Source organism: Pteropus alecto, unplaced genomic scaffold (assembly GCF_000325575.1).
Source record: "Pteropus alecto unplaced genomic scaffold, ASM32557v1 scaffold35, whole genome shotgun sequence".
NCBI classification, from domain to species: domain Eukaryota; kingdom Metazoa; phylum Chordata; class Mammalia; order Chiroptera; family Pteropodidae; genus Pteropus; species Pteropus alecto.
In genome coordinates, this window is record NW_006437828.1 from 9972565 (window position 1) to 9995740 (window position 23176).

General features: G+C 46.9%; 1 protein-coding gene and 1 pseudogene across 1 annotated transcript in view; one reads left to right on the forward strand and one right to left on the reverse strand.

Moving 5' to 3' along the window:
- The window catches only part of COG3 (component of oligomeric golgi complex 3), a 44738-nt gene extending 23977 nt beyond the window's left edge, over nt 1-20761 (forward strand). Inside the window, exons 15-21 of the mRNA XM_025048998.1 lie at nt 3360-3480; nt 5881-5969; nt 6079-6213; nt 11604-11679; nt 15868-15995; nt 16769-16867; nt 20584-20761. Coding sequence (XP_024904766.1) covers nt 3360-3480; nt 5881-5969; nt 6079-6213; nt 11604-11679; nt 15868-15995; nt 16769-16867; nt 20584-20613 — 678 coding nt within the window. The 3' untranslated portion in view covers nt 20614-20761. The remainder of the gene's footprint in view (nt 1-3359; nt 3481-5880; nt 5970-6078; nt 6214-11603; nt 11680-15867; nt 15996-16768; nt 16868-20583) is intronic.
- Nucleotides 10705-10823, reverse strand: LOC112482189 (annotated as a pseudogene).
- Nucleotides 20762-23176: the final 2415 nt, after the last annotated feature.

Sequence of the window (23176 nt, forward strand, 5' to 3'; positions counted from 1 at the left end):
TGGGTTCTGAGTTCGGTGTCAGTCCGTAGCTGAACCGGCGTGGCGCCGTCTCGGGATAGCTGTCTGCCTCTGGTGTCAGTGGCTTCCTGTCCCCGAGGAGCCTTTGGCGTTCGTCGTAGGCAGAGCCACGTGTCAGAGACGGGGCTGGCCGTCCATTCATGTCGGGGCCTGATGAGCTCCCTTCGAACCGGGCGGGACAGTGTCCTTTATTTGCCGTCCTTTCTGCAAACCAGGACCTGAGTCTTCGTCTCCTGGGAGCTCGCTGTGGACGGACGCGGTTGGCAGCCTGGCGTTTTATCGCACCTCGGCAGTAGTGTGGGTCTCCTTTCAGAAATGTGGGCTCGTGAGCTCCTTCATCTAAAGTTGAGCTTAAATGCATGGGATGCATGAAGGAATGCAGAAAAACGAACAATGGGGTGTGCGGGGGGCCGGGAGGAGCCAGAGCCTCGACTCTTTAGTTAACAGTCATTGTTTATGCATGTAATTTACCTTAGACTTTTTTTAATCACGTCTTTTACAATGTTTCTCATGCAGTTTAACATAAAAAACAAATCTTTTGAGGCCTTTCAGAACACTGCAAAGTTATTCCTACATGTATTAGAGATTTTAACCCTTAAAACCTCAATTTGTAATAAAAACTAAGAAGTCAGCAGTTAGCACTCTAGGTTGGCAAATTTTCGAAGACATTTTATAAGCTGTAGAAACAGTTCCTAAATGTCAAAGTCAGTTATTAACATGGAGTTTTGTAAAACCCATGTAAAATAATGGCATGTCTCTTTTACTTAACACCAACAAACTTAAGCTAGCTTTTATTTTCTAAGGATTCATCTCAAATCACGTGAACTTGAAAAGCTTTTGAGTTAGTTCCTATATTTCTGAGAATTTTAAAACATCCAATCCTTACAAGCACTTGCCTTTAAGTTAATTTTAACAATACTGCGGAGGTAGAAAATTATCTCCCATTTCAACATACACATATAGACATACACAGATGGACACAGCGAACAGTTGGGTCCAAATTTTGTGTTGGAGACCTTGACAATTTATGTCTGTCCTTGACAAATCAAGTTCCAAATGTTCTTCTCCCTTTTGAAATAAGGACAGCCATTTTAATACCTCAAAGAGTTGGGTTGACAAATGACATTGTAGGTTGATCCATTTATCTAAATCCTCTTTTTGAAGTTTCCCGAGAGCAATTAAATATGCTTTTCATTCTTTCTGCCTGATTTTATAGCCAGCTTTTTCTAATTGAGTGCGCAGAAGATTAATTCAGAAGCATCAAAGGGTCCGCCTCGTGGCCATCTCGGTATTAACAGGGTGCTGGCTGTGGTGGGGCTCGTCGCCATAGGCAGGATTTCGCGTGTGAATTTTGAGATGCGTAGCGTCTGGACAAACTGCTAGGAAAGGCCAGTGTGCCCATCTCGGAGGAGTCACATGGGGTGGATCTTCCTGTAGGGCCACTTTACACCCCAGGAGGAGCTTTCCTTGGGCAGCCCCACTGAGACTCTTAGTCACCCCAGAGCACCCCGCCCGAGAAGGGGCCGGTGAGAGCTCACGGACGCTGCTGGATCCCCGACGCTTTCCAGGGCCCCTTCTCGGGGTGCCGTCGGCCTCTCTGGGATCGGCTCATTACCACGCTGGGTGGCTCCCGGCAGCATCCCCGCCCCTCCAGATTCAGGGATCCGAACATTATCGTCACCCCGTTGGCTGTTCAGGTTGGGGACTCATGTGTCCTTTCTCTTTCAGCTCTAAAGAGAGTTCAGCCTCTCATCAGCCAGCAAAGATTTTGTTCAGACTTAGGAAGCAAATCCAGTTAAAGACAAATGAAATGCAGCAGCCCATTTCCCCGCTTTCCCAGGGTTATCTCAGCCCGTATCCACCTCAGAGATCTTCCGAGAACAGGCCAAATAAAGTCATGGCCTGCTGCTTAAAGCGGGGACACTGCAAATCCAGGAGAAGCTCGGCCAAGTTCACCCGATGCAAAGCGGGGAGCTGATGAGTGACAATGTGCCCTTGTACCTGGCACCGGGGTCCCCAGGGTGGTCCTGGCTGGGCTCGTCAGAACCCTGCCGACTACGCCGAGTAAACATCTGCGTAAGAGACGTCCAGACCTATAGAGCGTTTTTATAAGTTTATTTGAGCCAAACTGACGACGTACTCTGGGGAGCCACATCTCAAATGCTTCCTCAGCTTTTTAAAACGTGATCAGTGAAAATAATCACTTAATGTCTTAGTTTTTTAAGGCAAGAAATTGTTCTTACGTACTTAAATTGAGCATCTTGTATATCTGTAAACTAACATGGTACATTTCCTGGATCACAAGAGCTTTAGTAAAATAAATTAAATCTATATTATTTTTGCCCATTGGAGTTGCTAGTTCTTTTAAAAATAGAGCAAGTATTCAAAATGCGTGGACCTAATGCTGTGTGGTCCAGAGTGCAGAGCGAGTTTCCATCAGTCGAGGCATGCTCACATAGTGATTATGCGTTTATTTAGAAGTTGGGGGGAGAGAGCAGGGAGGAGTCACGTTGTTCCATAGCCCCTCCCTTCTTTTCCTAATGTGGTATAACTTCATTAGAGGCATTTTCATGGTGGTCCTATCTCGAGTAGCAGCAAGAAGGAGCAAACACAGCCTTGCTGTTGTTAATACACACACCCGTTTCTGCACTGAAAGCTGTGATGATCCACCACTTGGGAGTTGGGCCGGGGCTTTGAGGCCTACGCTGGAACCCTAAGACTCTTGTGGATGGGCCCTGAGAGGGCAAAAGGAAAGGCAGGGACTCTCAGGGGCAGAGGGGGTCAGTGCTCTGTTGGTGGCAGGGTAATCCAGATGGTGACCCCGAATCATTGTGCATTTGGAGGCTCCTTTTGTATTTTTGTATAAATACGAGTATTTCTGGATTTCGAAACCGCTTTGATCAAATATTGAAGGCCACATTACGGAAGAGAAACTAGAAAGGCGAGAGAGGCCAGGACCACACGTGTACATTGAACTTTTCTTCCCCTGCCTGCTCTGTGCCCACGTCAGGCTGCCTGATCTCTCCTCCTGCACCAAGTTCACGTGGGCTGTGTTGCCTGACAGCCTCCTGTCCGATTTACTTTCTTGGATTTGCTAAGTAGAGCAGGTGACAGTGTTAATAAGAGTTTGAAGCAAGGTTTTCCAGGTAAGTCTAACCTGGAAGCTGTGGGGAGAGTTCATTGCCCACAAAGGAGTGTTGGTGCCGTAAAGTTAAGAGTCAAAAAGTTAGGTCAAGCGCTATAAACATAATATTTAATATTGATTAATAACGTCTGTGTTTTACATGCTCGTATTTTTATTTAATCTGAGATAATGTTCATTTTTCTGTCTTACAATTCAGACTCGTATTGATGGACAACTTTTCTTAATAAAGCATCTTTTGATTCTTCGTGAACAAATCGCTCCATTTCACACTGAATTCACCATTAAGGAAATTTCCCTGGACCTCAAGAAAACTAGAGGTACTTCATTGTCCTGGCTGGCACAGTTGGGTGCATCCTGCCTGTCCAAATGTGTCAGCACAGGTTACAGGTTTACTTTATGTTCATCTGCAATGGTTTTGCATGCCGTGCTTGCTAATAAGCATGTTCCTTACTCGTTCTAAGCTGAGCTGTCGGCATCCTAATGGTGTCTACCTTGCTGCGTTTTCTTTATGAAGGGAGCTGTATCGGAACATGTCACTTTGTCAGGCAGCATTACCCTCTCAGATCTGCCATGCATGGTCCTAAACAGTCGAAAATGAAAAATCAGTGTAAGAACTGCTAACAGTGCCAGCTAGTGGGATGATTTTAAACACCGAGTTGAGTTTTTCAGTTCATGAACTTTCAGGAAGCCAGCGGGGTGAAAGGGGCCGAGCCAGTGCTTATCCGAGTCCCAGAGAGTCACTTCCCGGCTCTTGTGTGATCTCGGACAGGGGTTTTCGCTTCTGTCCCCCAGGTAAAGTGCGCATAATCCACGTGTCACGATACCTTCCCAGCTTAGCGAGGTCAGTCCAGATCATCGAGACCGAAAACATGCGTTAAAGTGCTCTGTACACGCACGCGTTTAAACGCACATGCGTGCGTTGTTAACTCGGCCAGTTAAGCGGTCATCTCGAGGTGGTCAGACCTCAGAGCACACGGGCTTGTGCCGGGGGAGACGCTGCGTCCGCTGAAGTAATGAGCGATGATTCTAGGTTCTTTAAGATGTTGATCTTAAGCAGTGACGAGCATACCCCAGGAATACCCCATTTCCTGTAATTACTTACAAACTTATCTAAACTAGCTTTACTTACAAACTTACCTAAACGACCATTTTCAAGAGAATTAAGCTCCAATGACGTTAGCCATTCACTTAGATAACGAGCCAACTGCCCTCGTATGTATCGGGGGAGCGAGAAGATCCAGCGACTCGACTCTTTTCTGTGCCCTGTGGTTCAGTGGGGCCGCAGCGCCAGGGCTCCCAAGGGCAGCAGGTCGCTGGTTCCCTAAGGGCCTTGCCTGGGACCTGGCAGACTTGATTTAACTCCCCCGAGAGCCAGCGTCGTGGGTCATGGTAAGAAGGTTCTCCCTTCTCCTAATGCTCTCTCCTTTCCACCAGAGGACCTTTTAGTTCTCTTGGAGTTTGGAGAGTGCACCTGTGTGTCATTCATATGCTTTGTGATTTTTTCTTTAACAGCAGCCACATCTCCTGGCTTTCGCCCTTAGAGAATACATGATTTTCTCGGAGCTCATTCTCATCAGAGGCTTTTACGTGCCAGTCATTCTAGTTGATTTCCTTACCTTTCAGAGATGTGAGCTGTGGGAATATGCTCCCCGCCCTGAAGGATGCCAGGTGCCAATGGCCCGTACTTTATTTAAACGATGGGATAAAGCAGGGCCGATCTATTGAATTTTCATTTTTTTAAATTTCATAACTTGCTGCTGCCAGGTCCTAGTTTAGATGCACTGACGTGTGAGAAAACGAAATACCCTAAAATTTTGGCAAATTTCGGTTTAAAGTATGTTTTCCCTAAAACATTATGAAGCTCATGCAGCCTACCTTGTGGTGATTTGATTCTCTCTATTGCGGACACACTTTCAGATATATCGTAGAAAAAGAGCAGAAACAGAGCCATTTCCTAAAGCTTTGCTCTGAACCCTGATCTGGTGGAGAGGGTCTCTTCGGTACGGTCAGGGTCAGGGTCAGGGTCAGGCAGGTCGGACTGTCGCGGGGAAGCTGGGGTTCGAAGTGTTTCATGCTTTGCTTTCTCCAGTCTGGCGAAGCAAAGCAAAGCAAAGCAAAGCAGAGAAAATGGTCTTTTCTATCACTTAATAACACTCGCTGTACTTACTTTTAAAGCCTCTAACCTCTCATGACTAACGTATCTTATTGCATTTGAACATCAATGAGACCTCAGTGAATACTTTGCAGAGATTCTAGTTAGTCTGGAGGTTAAGGGGTAAATATGTCCTTTTGGTGTTTTCTCTCTGGCTGACACATTAATTTATTCAGTCTGCTTCCAATGAATAAATTTCCGTGCCAGCCAGGATTATAACAAAAGAAGTTGGGTAAGTATATGAATACTTTTTTTAAAACCTCTTTAGCGTCCTAAAAGTAAAGCCGTGACATTTTAGGGTGTCAATTACCGTTTATCGTTTTTCTATAAATGCATAAGTAAGCTTAGAAGTCATTTCTCAGTTCTGACGTCTGGCAGATGACTGGGCGTGGGCGCCGTAGCCGTGGTTGGCACTAGTCTCGCCCCATCCGAGAGGGCGCGGTGACGACGAAACCGCTGTTGGGTCGCGGTCCCAGAACCAGGGTTTGCTGACACTCTGAAACAGTAGCTCGGCTTTTCTGTTGAAACTGTACCTGTTCACCGGATGAGTAATTTTGTTTCACAGATGCAGCGTTTAAAATCCTGAACCCTATGACTGTTCCACGGTTTTTTAGGCTGAATAGCAACAATGCCTTGATAGAGTTCTTGTTGGAGGTGAGAAGGAGTCTGTTTCATTGGTGGTGGGAGGTCAAACGACATTCTTTACACGTCTGCTAACTTCAGGCACATAAACACGGGAGGAAATTGTCATCTTCTTTTTAAGGGCACTCCCGAGATAAGAGAACATTATCTTGACTCCAAAAAAGACGTGGACCATCACCTGAAATCGGCCTGCGAGCAGTTCATCCAGCAGCAGACTGTGCAGTTCGTGGAGCCGCTGGAGCAGTTCATGGCGAAGGTGCGGGCCGCGCGGGTCCCGGGGGGGTTGAGTTCCGCCCTGGGTTTCCTGTTCAGGGACTTTCTCTCTGGTGAGCACTCTGGCAGGATGAGGTGGGAAGCCCGGGTCTCAGTGACTCTGTCTGGGAAGTCACCGCGCTTGATTTTGGACTTTCAGGTAAAAACGGCTGGTGGAGTTTTTAGCTTTAAGAGAGAGTGCAAAGCTAGTTACAGCAGACCTCTGGGGGGCCGTGTTCTGTTTATCCACGTGGCGGGCGCGTGCGTGTGTCTGGGACGCTCACTTTTCCTGGGTTCGCACCCACGTGGCAGTAATCACAGTCCTGCCCGTCAGGGTTTCCTGTTCCTCAGATGGGTGGGTATTTTCCTCTTTGTTTTACATGCTATCTCTCCCTTCTTTTTTGCATGGATAATTAAGAATCGAAGGTTTTTTATGATTGCATTGTTAATTACCAGATATATGGGTTTATAATTATCTGTCTCTCTCTCTCTCTCTGTCTCTGAGCTAAAATTCATCAGCTGGCTAATGCCAGCAGTGAAACATTCAGATCATGGCTGCTTTGACGTCTCTGTTTCAACCTAATCATTAAAAAAAAAAAAAATTTAAGTGCTGTTACTAAGAACTTTTCTCAGAGATGTTTAAAAAGTCTTGAAATTAACTTTAATTTATTAAGCCTTCACTGCTCGTCCAGACATACATATATTAAAAGACATCATAAAAAAATAAAAACATCACAGTCTTTTCTCTCAAATTTACGTATCTGAGTCTTAACCGGGTAGACAGGATGTATGTATGAAGTGACCAGAGGAGACAGCTAAGTAAGTCGTTTGTTAGTGACTTGTTGCTGGACCCAGTGACACGGATGTGCCTGAAGCCTATGATAAAACCAATATATTAACTATAAAAGTAGTACCCAAAAAAGCAAATACAGAAACGTTAAAAACCAGGCTGACTGCTCTCCGCTTCCTGTTGGAGTATGTTAATCGTTTAGTGGACTTTAGTCCATGCATGTCAAGTACTTGGAATGTGTGTGTATGACGAGTTTTTTTCCTACCACGTAAATTTAGAAAGAAGGTAGTGGAAATGTTTTCTATCAGGTTTTAATTAAAAAACGGTACAGGCTTTGATGCTTTGCAGTTTACAGACGAGTCGTCATAGTTTTTGCCGAGATCGTCCTCGTGGGGGCCGGTGTGCAGGCTGCAGGTGCGTCTGGGGCCAGCATCCGCATCCGCATCCGCATCGGCGCCGGTGGGGATGCTGAGATGAGGGCTTTGCAAAAACAGCAGCAGAGTGAAACTTCCCACGCAAGCAAGTTGGTGATAATGAAATCCAGGGTTAAAGGATTTTTGTTGTTGTTGTTGTTGTTGTTTTTTTAAAGAAAAGTACAGTTTCCTTGAAATCAGGAGAATGAAAACTCACTGGTGTTATTGTCCCAGCTGATCTTAGTATAAGTTCGGTAAACCTGGCACAGCGTGCGTTTTGGAAGACTGGACACTTCAGACATTTTTCAAACATTAGAGGTTTACGTGGAAAACATACTGCGGGTCTGAATCGTACAGTGGTTCTGCGTGGACACGCCACGCGTGTGTCGCCGGGTCCGCTGTGTAGCTCCTCACACATCTTCGTAGACTCCCTTCGCTGCGGGGCGGTGAGGACAGCCCCTCCTCTCATCGTCCCTCAGAAGCCACTCCCGCCCTCCCCTCACCTGCAGCGTCCTCGCTCAGGTCACTCACGGTGACCTCCCTTTTCCCTCACCGAGTTTCCAGTCAGAATACTTGGTAGGGGACTGTGCGTCCCTTTTACATTATCTTATTCCAGATTCAGGCCCCTTCCCGTCCTGTTGGCATAGAGCGAGTCAGAGCAAAGATACACCACACACGCGTGCGTGTGCGCGCGCACATGCACACTCACACGCACAGGCATACAGTGTCCGCACTAGACATGTGATCATTTAGGACATAGCTGCTTAGAATTTACGGAGCAAACGTTTTCACTTTTTCCTGGTGAATGTTACTCCCGTTCTGAATAGCAGAGACAGCATAAAGGTTTTAAAAACTTTAAAGTGATTTTTTTTTAAAGGTAAACCTGCAAATGCAGAATTTTGTGCTTGTTTTACTATAGTTAGCCGTTTGTAAGGCCACCAGTGCTTGTACCTTGATAAATGATGGTAAGAAAAACAGTTTCCGCAGGTACAGAAAGGAAACAGCATTTCATCTTTCATTTGGATGATGCTTATAGGTCTCTGTAGTTACAGTCTGGATTGTTAAATCCCATCAACAGACTGTCCTCAGCTTGTTCCTGAGTTTGGGGTGATTTTATAAACATACACGGATTTGCATAATAAAACAAACCGTGTGAGCGTGTAGAGAACATTCTGAGGTTCTCACACTGCTTTTTGAGCCTAAAGACTCAGGTTTGATTTTGATCCCCAAGTTGGCTTTTTCTTTTTTCTTTTTCTTTTTCTTTTTTTGGATTTTTCGTTTATGTTGCTCCTTCCTTGGGCTGTTCTTGTTGAGATGCTTCCTTTTCATTAATCCCCATTACATCCTTGGTACTGGAGTGAGGAAAACAAGTTCATTAACAGATTGAGAACCTCAAGTTTTACAGAGGATACACAAGGATAAACATTTCTAATCTGTCCAGTATAAACATCCTGATTTTTTTTTTGTTCAATTCATGCATTTTTTTTGAGAAAAGCAAAATAAGTTTTAGAACCTACGTGCTCTATTGCCTTATTTCCTGCTCCTTGGAAAAATAACGTTTTCTCTCCGCGTTTGGCCGTAAGGAGTGTGATGCTGCTCTCAGTGTTGGGGTGGAGGTTCATATAAAGATTTTTGGGTAACATATTGTCTGTCAAGCTCAAAAACCGTTGGTAGTTTTTTTTATTGTTCTAGAATGTCATCGTACCGAATATTGCCTAAAACAGACTTCGAAGTAGCCCTGGTGGGTGTCGTGGGAAGAGCACAGCAGTTGGGGCAGGAAGCTGAGCTCCAGGCCCCTCCGCGCCTCCTGACGGGCGAGGCCGGCGAGTCAGCGAGTTTCAGCCTCGGTTTTCCGCCCTCCGCCCTCCTCCTTACTAAGTTTATTACGAGGATCAGAAGAAGATAATACGTTTAAATGTGTTTTGTAACTGTAAGAGCTGTAATAACTATAAAATGTTATTTTATAGTAAAATATGACACATCTAAAGTGAAGATACTGCTTTAGCAAAAAAATCTGAGAGCATTTTAAGGAAATACAATCTCAAGTTTGTAGCTAAAAGCGTTTCCCCTGCTAGGACTAATTTATGCCGAAAACTCAGCTTTGTATTTAGCAATATTCCTTTTGTTTCAAACAATTTCCTAAAGCGTTGCAAGTTTATTCTTAATATTCCCTCTGGAGTGTTATTAATTTCCTCAGCAACACTATACCTTTAAGTTTATTTCTTGATGTGTACGTAATAGAGTTTGACCTCTAAATTTAATTTCTGTTCTCGTAGGGTTATATAACCTACTGGGAAATCAAGACAGAGAATATGTAAACAGTAAGATGTCTTCAGCAGTGTCATGATGACAGAGCTGGGCCCCTTGTTCATCCTGTAAAGGTTTTAAAAAAGATGGGGCTGACTGAGGAAAACTTTCGATTTTCCTCAGTTAATCTTACCTTTAAGATTTAACTTAAAGGTAAACATGTTGTGTAGGTAGTAAATAGAAACAGGTATACAAGTTTGTGTTTGTTTTTAATATATAAATATCTACAGCCTAAGTATATGTTGTTATGAAATTGGTTAAATTCTGGAACAATCAGTGGAGGAATAGGCAGTCTTTACTATTAAAACAATCGTTGCATACAAAAAAATGCCCGGCATTTGACAAACGGGGAAAAAAGTTTTCTTAGCACCGTGCTCCTGAGTGTGGACACATTAGTATGTTTACCTATTTACGCGGGCAAATTTGGGGAGCAGTGCTGGCATCTTGGTGACTCGGCTGCTGTGCTCTTCCTACGACACCCACACCAGCCCAAGCCCCTCAGGAGTTTGTTTTAAGCAATATTCGGTACAGTGACATTCCAGAAAATAAAAAACTACCAACGGTTTTTGAGTCTGATAGAAACTCTCTGACCCAAATGTGTTCATGTGAACACTGACCCCGCACTAAACATGAGCGTGTTTTCCTCTTCGCAGTGTCTGATGTGAATCGTATGTATGATTTGCTCTTAAAAGTCGCACCTCACAATGCGAAGTAGAGACACGACGAGGAGGTTAGTAGGAGGAAGCGGCGGTTTTATACCTGCGTCGGCGTGAGCAAAGGCCCGGAGGGGCCGAGAAGGGTACCGTGGCGGGGAGCGAGAGAAGGCCAGAGCTTCGGTTAATGCTACGTGCTGTCTGTGCCTCTGCCTAAATGTTCGCATGTCCTTCTTTTTATTTATTTATTTTTTTAGACGAGGCAACCCTTGGTTGACCTCACAGATCGCAAGGACTTTGTCATCTTACAATCTCTTATATTTTATCTTTTACGCCTGCAGCACCCCATCTTCCTAGGTGGTCTCCCATCCAAGTACTGACCAGGCTCGACCCTGCTTAGCTTCCGAGCTCAGACGGGATCAGGCACGTTCAGGGTGGCATGGCCGTAGACTCGTGTGTCCTTCTTTATGAGAAATCTAGAGTGGGTGCTCCAGCTTTGCTAATGAGACTTTCCGGTGAGGCCAAGGTCGTGGCCTGGACCTTTGGCACCTAACAGTTTATTCTCAAAAAATGTTTTATGCAGTTTCTGTCCTTCACCCTTCCCAGCTGTGCCTTGACCCCGCCATAATTCGCCGTCGTAGGAACGGTCCTGTCTGAGGCACCGAGTCTCCTTGCTTCGGCTTTGCTTCTCTGTACTGATGCTGAGGAGTAAAAAGGGGGGTGACTGGAAGATGGGCGTCCACGTCCGCACCCGCAGCACTGTTGGCCAAGTGTGCCTTTGGATGCTATTTGAAAATCTTGTTTTTTTTAAATAACAAACATTCTGTCTGCCTGTGATATAGTAAAGGACCCTCTAGGTACATAAAGGAGGTTTTGTCTAGCTGCTGACATTTTTCCGAGAACGTACAGTAATAATTTAACAGTACCGTAACTGTCCACCTGAGCAGAGGCCTGTTTTGTGTTGACATTTCTCTCGGCCGTTTTTGTCTTCCCACCCTGAGATGCTTCAGGCCCAGCGCCTCAGGACCCCGGCGTGGCTTTTTGCAAGACGACGTTTGCCTTGAAATCACGAGTGAAGTTCTGCTCTGATGCGTTTTCTTTCTGGGTCGCGCGTCTGATTATCATTACGTTTTAATAGGTTCGAATGGTGCCGTGTGTCCTCGGAGAGACGTACTGGTTTAATTCATCATCACTGAAATGGTACCTGTCTTCTTTTTGTCTCTTCTGCTAGGTGTCAGCATTAAGGACGATGGCGAGTCAGGGAGGACCCAGGTACACCCTCTCGCAGCAGCCTTGGGCACAGCCAGGTACTCATTCTCATTTTACTGTTTGGGGCTTCTTGGTTTAGGGTATCGGGTAGTTCGCGTGGATACCGTCCTTGGCCCTGACGCTTGGAGCTGCTGTCGGGCTCCTCGCCGTGGCTGCGTTAACACCCACGCAACTTGGGGCTGACGGGTCTTAGCTGGCTCGTTCTACCTGTATCTCAACAAGCATTTCGAGGAAGGAAGAGTGGAAAACACACACGCACAGCCAGTCGAAAAACGTGGCTTCGCTAGAAGCACCGTGGGTCTGCCGGTTCCCGTACACCCACTTTCATTGTGCTGACAGCTTTGCTGAAAATACTGTGTTTGATAGTATGAAATCAGGGGAAGAATGCGTCTCTTTCCAAGTCTCGTATGAAGGAACGTTGGCATTATTTTGTTCCACATTTTATGCAGGTTACACCCTCTGTGTTTAACGGTTTATAGAGTGAAAAAATTATAAAAATCGTGGTGTCAGCTGGCAGTGGCAGGCAGTATTGTCTGATTGGCAGACACACTCGAGATGCTCCTGGTCTTACTCTTTCCTAAATGTGAATTTTTTGTGTGTTAGAAGGCTTTTTTGGTTTGTCTTGTTTCATTTGGTTTTTGTCTTTAGCATTAGATGTTCGACATTTAAAATCATGACTAACTTTCTGGGTTATTTTTGGCACGTTTTGTCACATTTGAAGTTGCCATTAAACCACAATAAATACTTGTTTAGACCGTTTATTTCTGGCCATCCCCTTGCCCATACTGTGGTAGAGGTCCTTCGAAACTAACAAGGGCAAAATGGCGAAAGACTCGATGTTTTAATTGTGTTCAAGCCGTGTCCAAGTTGGTGGGGAAGCTTTTTGCTCACAGTGAGAGACCCAAAGAGTGGGGTGCGGCTTAGCGCCCGTGGGGAGTCGACCGTCTGCAGGCGTGCGATCTGGAACTCGATTTTTAATACGTTTTTTCCTACGAGAGAATGTAATGTCTGTCAGGTATATATTTCTTTTGGGAAAAAGAATTGAGGCCATTCTAAAATTTTTAGTTATTATTATGTAATGCCTCAGGTTAATTTGAAGTTGAATTAAGAAGTTGAAAGAGTAGCTGTGTATCTCTTAGGAAGAGTTGTGAATGTAGAGAAGTATCAATTATATTTGAGGTGACGGCAGGCTTTCATTTCAGAAGTTCGTCATGTGAACGTGTTGACGTCACTATAGGTTTGTACGATTTGCTTTATTGCAAATAAGCTTGATGACATGCTTTAGGCCTTTGATTTACTTTGAGAGGGGCAGTGAATGTTATACTGTCTTTATTATTTTAAACCTTTTTATCGTGTGTGAGACGGAAACCCTGACAGCATACTCGATGCTGGAGTCCGTTCTGCGAGGGGACAGAAAGCCAGGTTCTTCTACTGACAGCACTGGAAATTCTAACCATAGCTGGCCGGGTGGTGACCGCCTGTTCCGACCCCTCACCGTCCCAGACTTGTTAGTCTGCTACTCAGCACAGTTCCAGAAGGAGTTCTGATCATCTTTGCATTAACACGGCCTTGGGGTCAAGGTTTCAGTCACTTATAGAAATAGGAGCTGACTATTTTGAATGTTTATGTAAATGAACATTCTTGGGTGTAACTCTTGGGTGTATAATCTTTCTTAAAACTCTTGGGTGGAAGCCAACAGGCAGAGGCACATTTAGCCAAGGCCGGGGGCTTGGGGCGTCGTGCCCTGGGTGAGGCCCCCTTTTACCCAGAACGGGCTGCCACGTTCCCAGGCGGAGCCCGAGGGGACCGCCAGTGTTAAGCGCGTTGTGCGCCTAAGCTTACTGGAATCGTCCTCGTAAAGATGAAAAGAATTGACAAAGCAGACTTCAGCAGGGCTCGGTGCTGTGTCACGCAGCCCGTTTGTCACGTAAGCCTTTTGTGTCTAAGTGAGGAGCTGTCGGTCAAGAAGCCGTGATGCTCTTGTTCACCTAGTGTGTCTTCTGTCCTGTTTAGCCGCATGGAACTGTGGCGTTGCTTTTTTGACTCTGAGGTACAGGAAGCCCACGCTTCAATGTCAGAGAGGGATTTGGGGGCCTTCGAGGTGAGAGCGTCAGAAACAGCCTAGGAACTTGTCTCGGGCCCCTAGGAACACGGTTTCCTGGCTCACGCAGACCTGATCAGGCCCCCGGGGGTCATTTCATGCTAAACTCACGGGGGTCGAGTTATAAATTAGGGGGCCCTTCTGTTAATTTACTCTGGGAAAGACGCCGTTTTGGAATTGGGGGACAGCGGTCCGCCCTTAACCGCCGGGTGCCGTCCGAGCCTCCACGGGCGCCTGAGCCCTGTGCGTGTTGTGTTCCGCTCCGCACAGTGCGCTTGACGGCCCGTCCGTGGCATGTCCCGATGGCGGCGTCACTGCCCTTCGCTTTGGGGCCATCCTTAGGTGGAGGAGGGGTGACTGGAGCACAGGCACTGCGGGACTGGGACGGCGAGTCTGACGGCTGAGACAGTGGCTAAGTGACGAGCGGGCAGGCCGTGTCTAGAGCCGGGCGACGCCGGCAAAGGGGCGACCCATGTCCTGGCAGGGCAGAGCGGGTGGCAGATTTCATCACGCTGCTCAGAACCGTGCACTGCTTAAGCCTTATGAATTATTTATTTCTGGAATTTTCCATTTACTATTTTTGGACTGTGGTTAACTGAAGGTAGCTGAAACTGTGGAAGGTCAAACCGCAGATGAGGGGGGACCGGACTTGGGCTCCCCACGCCCCTTCTGGTGATCAGGGGTCTGAAAGTGACTTAGAGACCCTCGAAGGGTTTCAGTGACAGTAGAACCAGAGCCTGTGGCACCAGTTGTCTTAAAGGAGATTTCATCTGCTCTATGAAACATAAGCAACTCCTGGATTATTGTTCTTGAGAGCATCGTGCTCTCTTACCCTGCCCTACCAGAATGTTCCTCAGTTTTAAAGTGTTTTTTTTTTTTTAACATGGTATAAAACTTGAATTAGGAGAAAGTATAAAATGGAAAGTAATTCTCTTCTCTGTCTCCAAACTAGTCCTCTTGAAGGTAACCACTATTAAAAGTGTCTCTCCCCAAGTCGTTTGTGCATAAAGTCGCACATGTGGGCCTGAGACGCATTATACAGATGAGATTGTGTGGATCCTGCCTGTTCTTCCCTGTTCCGTATCTGGCAGCCCCGTCCGCCCAGCCCGTCCAGCTCTCCCCATCCTGTTCACTGGAGGCACAGAGTGTATCGCCGTAGCACAGTTTCTTTAATCATTTTATTTGTGGTATTTAAGTTACTTTTGGTTTTTTGTTTTTCCAGCACTCTTTAATAAGCGTCCCTGGCTGTGAGGATATCCACGGTGACTCTGTGTCAGGCATTTCTAGCGGCAGGAACGTTAAGTGGCAGAGCGTGTGTTCGGTTTTGCCTGACGTTGTCTAATGAACCCCGCTCCACAAGCCAGCTCGCACCCCTGCAGCAGTGGGCGAGGGGCCCGTTTTCCCACACGCCTGCCAAACGAGCTATATTCACAACTTCGTAATTTTTACCAGTCTGAAAATACCTCAGTTGTTTCAACATGCATTTCTTTAATCGTGAGTGAGGCTGAGTATGTTTGAGTACGTTTGAGTCTTTTCCTTTGTAGCTTTCTGGGCGAGTTCCGCTTTTAGATACTCATCCAGGTCACCACTCTTCTTTTCCATTTTGACTTCTTTTCAGACGCTTCACCTGAGCTATAGAATTATTTCAGTTATAATCTTCTGGAATTTTATTCTCTTCCTGATAATGCAGTGTAAGAATCTAACACACGAATTTTTAGTTCCTATTAAACGTGTGGATATTTTCTGAATGATCTTATAAGTCAGGAGCATCTCTCACCGTGGGTCAGTCTGCAAAGGAATAAGCTCACTTTTTAGTTTACTTTAACTCTTACCTCCAAGTTCCGAATGCCGCGTATTACAGCCCTGTGACTGTCTCAAAGCGTGCCGGGCCGGGGTGTGTGTGTCTTTTTGCCACTTTAGCCCTAGAGATTAGAGTTTTGTATTAAGTAGATACTTAATGAATGTTTATTGGGCTCGTGATTAAACTTGATAAACAAGACGAGTGAAAGAAGTTCTTTGGGGTAATAGTCTTGTCTTTTTATACTTTTTCCTTTTATTCCTCTCTGAATTAAAATGGAAACATTTCTTTTTCTTTGGGACGCTAACGAGGTTAATTTCTTTCTAGCAAAGGTCGGTGACCTTGTGGCAAGTGTCTACAAGACAATAAAAACAAAGCTGCCTCTGACTTTGAGAAGTATGTCATTGTACCTGTCCAATAAAGATACCGAGTTCATCTTGTTTAAACCTGTTAGGGTGAGTACGTGACAGTTTATTTGCATGTAGGGCGATCTTGTCCACCATTTCTCCTTTCCTGTAGGCATTTAAAAATGCTGGTGTACTGTTCTATAGTGAAGTCGGCTCATAATCACTGTGATTCTAGAAGCGCCTGCATCTGTCTGATTATATCTGTTATTTCCCACCTTCACTTTGTCTTAAGTTATGCTACCTTTGGCACTAAGGTAATTTCTACCTAAAAGCAGAAGGTAGTAAATTAATAAATGAAAAATTAGACCCTCGCGCTGGAGGTGGCCCAGCACTTGAGCGAGTGGCATTTCAGGGATCACGCTCCGTGTTACTGGTGAGTTCTAGCAATAAATGGCCTGTGGCAGCCACCGAGCTATTAGATGTCAGAGCAAATTTAGTCGTCATGACTCCCAGCTCTGTGTTGGGCTCACATCTTCACCCAGGGCGTTGGTTGATTTTTACAGTACATTTTATGTGTCTGGGAACTTCATTCTCTCTTGTGTAAGGAATTTCTGCTGAAGACTCTTTATCATTCTCTCGGGGGACGGGGCTTGCTAGGGTTTGGTTTTTCCGGGCAGTTTATCTGCTGAGTCTCTGTCGGGGTGTGCTGGCACGTGGAATATTAAGTACAAATTGCGTGTCTTTGGCAATCTCATGAAAGATGCATTTCCTCCGCTCGTTTTGCCAGTTTATTACGATCCAGCATTCTTAGCGCTTCGTGTCTGAGATGACTATATGTTTTTAGTGACACATTTAATATGATTGCCTCTCCGCTTTCTAAGAATAACATCCAGCAAGTCTTCCAGAAGTTCCATGTCTTGCTGAAGGAGGAGTTCAGCCCCGAGGACGTCCAGATCATCGCCTGTCCTTCCATGGAGCAGGTAAGTGTCGTCCGAAGGCCCTGCTGCCGTCATGGCTCTCGGTGGTTTTCGTGGGTGATGTCTTTGAGTTTCCGTGTTTTTAGTTTTAGTATTAAAAATTGGACGTTATTTAATTCCGGTGAGCAGGAGTTTAAACTTTGAATTGCTCTCTCCAATTTTTGGTGATGGTTTTAGAATTTTCAATTGCTTTTTAATTTTTCTGATACTGAAAGTCGCTGTGTTTAGGATGAATGAACTGTCGCTGAATAATTTTCTTTGCAATATGCTTGATAAGCGGCCCACGTTTCAAATGAAAAAAAAAAAGGAAACTTATTTTAGGGATTAGACTAGATGTTAGACCGTGTTTCTGTTTTCTCTCTCTCTCCTAAATTTAGAAAACTAAGCATAGAGCTGAGTCTGTGTAGACTGTCACTGACTGACTCAGACCAGGCGGCAGCTTTGTGTCCAGCACCTGGCGAGCATTAGGCCGGTGCTGGGGGCGGCTCAAGTTTAGAATCGTTTAGGAGTTTAGCATGCGGTAAGCACCAGAGAATTTGGGGAGAGCGCGTGGGAGGGGGCGGAGACTGTGGGGAGAGTGGAGGCGGCGAGCGTTTCTGCGTGGGGAGAGAGATGGAGCTGGAGCAGCAACAGGTCACGTTTTTGTCGACGTATAATTCACGTACCATAAAATTCAGCCTAAAGTGACAGTGCAGTGGTTTCTCGTGTGTCCACTAAGTGGTGCGCCATCGCCAGCACCTAATTCCAGAATATTTCATCCCCCCAGAGGAACCCCATCCCCAAGGGCCGACTCCCCTCCCCCTTCCACTAACCCTCTTCTGGGCTCGCTGGGTCTGTCTCTTCTGGACATTTCGTTGACGAGAGCCCTGGAACACGTGGCCTTTGATGACTGGCTTCTTCCCCTGAGCATCATGTCTCCGAGGCTCATCCGCGCTGCAGTCCGTCAGGACTCTGCTCTCTCACGGCCGTGTGTGTCCTTTCGTGTGGGTGTGCGGGGTCACGCGACAGACAGACCTCTAGTTCTAGGCTGTGCGGTCGGAATACTTTTTATAGGTCATTTGAAGTAATTATAGTCTATGATTATGCTACTAACTTGATATGTAGTTAGGGTCGTTTTCAGTATTTGGGGATCCCCCCATCTTGATTTAATTTTATTTTTAAATTATGTAAAATATTTATATGGTTCCCAAGTCAGAATTATAGAACAAGGTAAATGTGGAGACGCCTCGCTTCCCGTTCCAGTCCGTCCAGCCTTTTATTAACCTTCCTTGGAAATTAACCTTGGAAATGCGTGTGTGTATATTCATGGGGAAGATCCGAAGAGGGCAAATCGATGCTGGAAAAATGTCCTTGAGCAGCGAAGGGGCACAGAGTCTCAGGGCAGGTGGAGGGCGGAGCCTTTGTGGTGTGCGTGGGGTCAGTTGTGGGAGAGGCGAGGAGGCGGGTGGGCCCCGTGGGGAGGCAGCGGGTGTGATGGGGCTCCCGGAAGCAGGGCCGTCGCTGAGAGGAGGTGCTCGGTATGAGGAGGATCCAGGAGAGGCCATTCAGCGTCGCCGTCTGACTGTCCTCCCAGCCGTGGTCAGTCGCATGTGGATGTGGAATGCTGGGTGGGCCCCCCAAGAACCCGCAGGGCTCCCGCGCCCACGTTCGACTTCCGCCAGCAAGATACGAGTGTGCATGTGTAACTTAAAGATTTACAGCAAGTGAGCACCCACGTTAGGTGCAACTCACTTGCTTCTCTTGCCTGTTCTGCTGATGAACAACTGAATTATTTCCATGATGCACAGTGGTTGCAGCGGTTCGAAAGACACTAACAGAGACCATCATCCCTCTGCGCCTCGGTCCTGTTTCAGAGCTGTTAATATTCCCCAGATAATAGTAATCGGTGATACTACCGACCGCTGACTGCTGCCAAGTACCGTCCTAAGCGTTTGACACGTGTCATCTTATTTAATCTTCGCACGACCTCCCTGTTTGCCCGCTTCTGCTGGAGAAGAAGCTGTGGCCCCGACCGTTGGTTAAGGCCCTGGCCACGTGCTGCAGGGCAGGAACTCGAACCTGCTATTCTGACTGCAGGTTTGTCGGAGGGGACCACTGGTTTTCTGTCACATTCCCTCCCATTTCAGATTCTCCTGGAAATTGAAGTTTGTAACCCATTTTCTTAAAATCCAGTATATGGCACTACAGACGGCCCCTGACTTACGATGGTTCAATGTATGATTCTTCAAATTATTGACAATGTGAACCCTTCTTGGAATTTTGAATTTCTATACTTTCATGACGTCGGTGGCGGGGCAGCGAGCCACGGCTCCCGGCCAGCCACGCGATCCCGAGGGTAACAGCCGACACTCTGCAGTGCGTTCGTGGTGTTGGACGGTTTTGTCAGCCAGGCTGGTGTGAGTGTCTGAGCACGTTCGAGGCCGGCTAGGCTAAGCGGTGCCGTTCGGTAGGTTAGGCGTATCGAATGCATTTTCAGCGTGCGGTATTTCCAGCTTCCGGTGGGTTTATCAGGACGTGAGCCCGTCGTAAGTTGAGCGTCTGTACAAACGTTTTTAAACTTTGTTCATTTCAAACGTACAGAGAGTGCGGGCATGGCAGTCAGGCGCCTTCCCGGTGGTGGGCATGTGCCGCGGGCTTCGCAGCGTTGTGGTCCCTCCTCCCCCGCCCTCCCGCCCCCTTCGAGTCATTTCAGAGGGCGCTGGGCGACACTGCTCCTCGTTGGACTTCCTGACAGCACGGGGTCCTCCCACCCCCGCCCCGCGGTTACCAGAACAGGAACTGTGACATCGATACTGTCACCTAAGTCACCGTCTGTGCTCAGCTTCCTCAGTTGTCCCAATAACGTCCTTTATGTGTGTTTTTCCCCGGTCCAGGGGCCAGTCCCAGTAGTGCTGTCAAGTGTCATGTCTCTTCAGCTTCTCTCAACCTGGGGCACTTCTGCGGCCTTGTCCCCTCTCTTGGCCTCCGCAAGCCAGCGGTTTTGTAGAGTGTCCCTTGATTTGGACTTCCTTTTTTCTCATGACTAGATCCAGGTTTTGTATTTTGGCTAGGAAAAACGCAGAGGTGATTTGGTGTCCCTTGCTTTTGAAGTACACATTTATACAAGGTTACGGTGTGATTATTTCGATTACCAAAATAGTTTGTGCTCTACAGGGGGTTCACCGCCATGTTCACTTAACTGCAGGTCTCGCTGGGGCTCGGTGGCAGAGTGCGGTGTGCTGGCCGCTTTTTCCCTTGGCACCGTGATGGGTTCTCTGGTTTTCTGCCCGGCTCTGGACAGGGCGCTCCTGGGTCCAGTCAGAGTTGGCATGTGCTCTGAAATTCGTGTGTCATGCCTGTTCTCATGCATTTAAAAGTCAGTGGAAGAATTTGACTTACACAACTCTTCCCAAAACACACTCTGCATAGAAAAAGGTGAAATTGATTATTTAGCTGTATTTCAGCCCTTGGACAGCGTTGGTACGTAGTTTTTTCTGTCATCTTCCTTGGATTCTAAATGTGTTGAGGGCCTGGCTGGGTGATGACGGAGGGTCTCTCCCCAAACTTAGCGCCCAGTGACGGCTTCAGGAATGAGACCAGCATTGCGGGTCTGGTCTTTACCTGGCAGCCATGTTTACTGGTCTCTCAAAACTCTGAGTCTCTCGCCCTCGTTCTGTGTCTGAGGCCCTGGCCGCCTTCCCCACGGCACAGCTAACGCAGCCTTTCCCTTTGCTTTTCAGCTGAGCCTCCTCCTGTCTGTTTCTAAATAACCAGGCCCGTGGGCTGCGCGCGTGGATGGCCCGTCCGGTAGGAGTGGCTGAGGACGCACGTGACCTGCAGGGCATTGAGGAGTGTCCCCAAGAACCACACCGGCGTGCTGCTCAGTGCTGGCTGCGGAACCAAGTGTAAGCGGAGTGTGACAGGATTGGTGTTTCCCTTTTAAAAACATCCACATGCCAAAGATTCCTCTTTGAGTGGTGGTAACCGCCTCATTTAAGTGGCCACGAGAAACGTAAGTCTTTACGAGGCAGCGTGGCGGGCCCGCGGCGAGGCGGCCCTTAGCACTCGATGTGCGGTGGAGATCGCCGTCAGCAGCTCGGGCAAGGGCGAACCTGATGGAAATGGCGCTGACGAGCAGCTGCGGGGGTGAGGCTCGTGGAAGCGTGGAACCCCACGGCGCTCCCCCACCGCGCGTTCCCCCACCGCGCGCTCCACCACCGCACGCTCCACGCGGCTGGTTTGTGCTCCACACGTGTTATTCCTACACTCGATTTTGTGAATGTTTCTCCTGTCACGTCGAAGTTTAGTTTGGAGGAGGTCGGATCCTTCTGAGGACATGTTCTGCTTTCCCCAGAATTCCGGAAGTTACCTTCCTGTGTATTCGATGTGAGGTCAGGTTCGGAAGGGTCAAGGGCAAGGGCAGGGAGCTGCAGCCTTGTGCGGCAGACACGCGCCATGTCTTCCGTGGGCCTCGGGGAGCAGCAGGGAGTGTGCGAGTGGGGCGAGCTGCGTAAGGCGTCGGACCTGGCGCCTGAGGAAGAGCGCGTCTCGTGCTGCCACCGGCCTCTGTCGCTGCCTTTGGCTCCAGTCGTCCTTGGAGAAGCTTTCACGTCCTGTGAACTCTGTGGCCGTGCTGCGCACCTGCTCCAGCCGAGACCCTTTAACTAACAGAGGCAAGGAGGATGAAGAGGTCCCCCCAAACCTGTACCGCACTGTATCAGGGATCATCAGATACAGTAAGTTACGCACATCTGTGCGTTGTCCTATAAATACCCGTTTCCTGATTGGACTGGTTTTGCCTCTGCCGCCATAGTGGAAGTAGCCTGCTTTTTGGTTCAAAAGGAATTTTGAGCTGTTCAAACACTAGTCTAGAGATTGAACACTGCGGAGGCTTCTGGAACCGTAGCCCGCAGACCTCACGCCACGCGACGAGCGGCACTCGCATCCCCTTCAAGCAGATCCCACAGTGCGTAGGTAGGTTGCACACCCTGACGTCTGTCATGCTAAGCGGGTCACTCGTTTTCCAGCCCAGTGCAAGTCGGCGAAGGATGTCGCTCGATAGAGCTCAGCACTCTGTGCTTCGGAGGTAGAAGGTGATGAGGGTCCACGGTCATTCCTCTACATGGAATGAACGAACTAGGAGACTGTATTTACTTCCACTTAACTATTTTAAGTATGTGTTTAATGAAATAAACTGTAAAATACCCAGTTTTGTGTATGATATGTACATTTGATTTTTGTAAAGCCTTTCCAAAGAAATGAGGGCATGATTATTGTACATACGCGAACGATTTAATTTGATGTACAGAGCAGAGTGTGTTCTTAAGGATAAAAATATTCGACAACACTTGTTCTTGTGTTGAATCTTTTATTTTTTGAAACACGCAAACACCCTTACAAAGTGCTGAGTAGGTGATAGTGATCCAGCTTGTTTGCTAAATGAATATTTGTTTAAATCTGTACAGTTTCGAGTGTTCACTTATACAGAGAGTGTACATACTTTCAAATAATTAATTTAAAATGCTTTATATTATTTGGCTAGAAATTGCTGTTTTTAATAAATGTGAATTTTTTAAAAATAAAGATTTTTGCTTCCTACTTTGTCCTCATGGGTCTGTCATGTGTGTGAATGCTTAAATTTTTTTTTTTTTACTTGAAACATTTATTGAGCTACCCCGTAGATCCCCATGTGGCTGTAAGAAGTATCTCGTGCACCTCTCCCCAGCCCCCAGGGGCGACGTCGTGCAGGCCTGGCGCACCGTCCACCAGCGGGACGCTGACGGCCACGCCATCTCCCCAGCTCCACTGCTGCCGCGTGGATTCTTCTGGCAAGATAATTGTTGTGGAAAGACATTTCTGATGCATCTTAATGCTTAATTTGTTGAAAAAATTTAATTTTTTTTTGATTTACAAAAGTGCCAGTCTTCTGAGTGGTGTCGACTGTGGTTGTTTGTGATGAAATTTAGCGTTACTGAAGTAGCCGTGAAAACACTTTTGAAGTTTTCTTTTGGTTTAACAACTCCATGTGTTCGATTGTCTTCTGCTATTTCCTTACAAGTAAGAAAGAACAGTCAACTTTAGTTTTTGACCAGCAGCCATTTGTACCGGATCCTGGGGACGAGGATGAGAACGTTATTTCTCAGAAAAGAGGGGCTTTTTTACCCAAGAAATATCTTCACTTGGTCTTTGCATTTCTTTAGCCCCTTTGAACTTAGACGACTCCTCTTAAGCTTTGTTGGCTTGTTTTCATGGCACTGGCTTTTTTTCTTTTTAAGTGTAGACTAGTTATAGAATGAACTGCAGTCCGGATGCGCCCGGGGTTCCTCATTACAA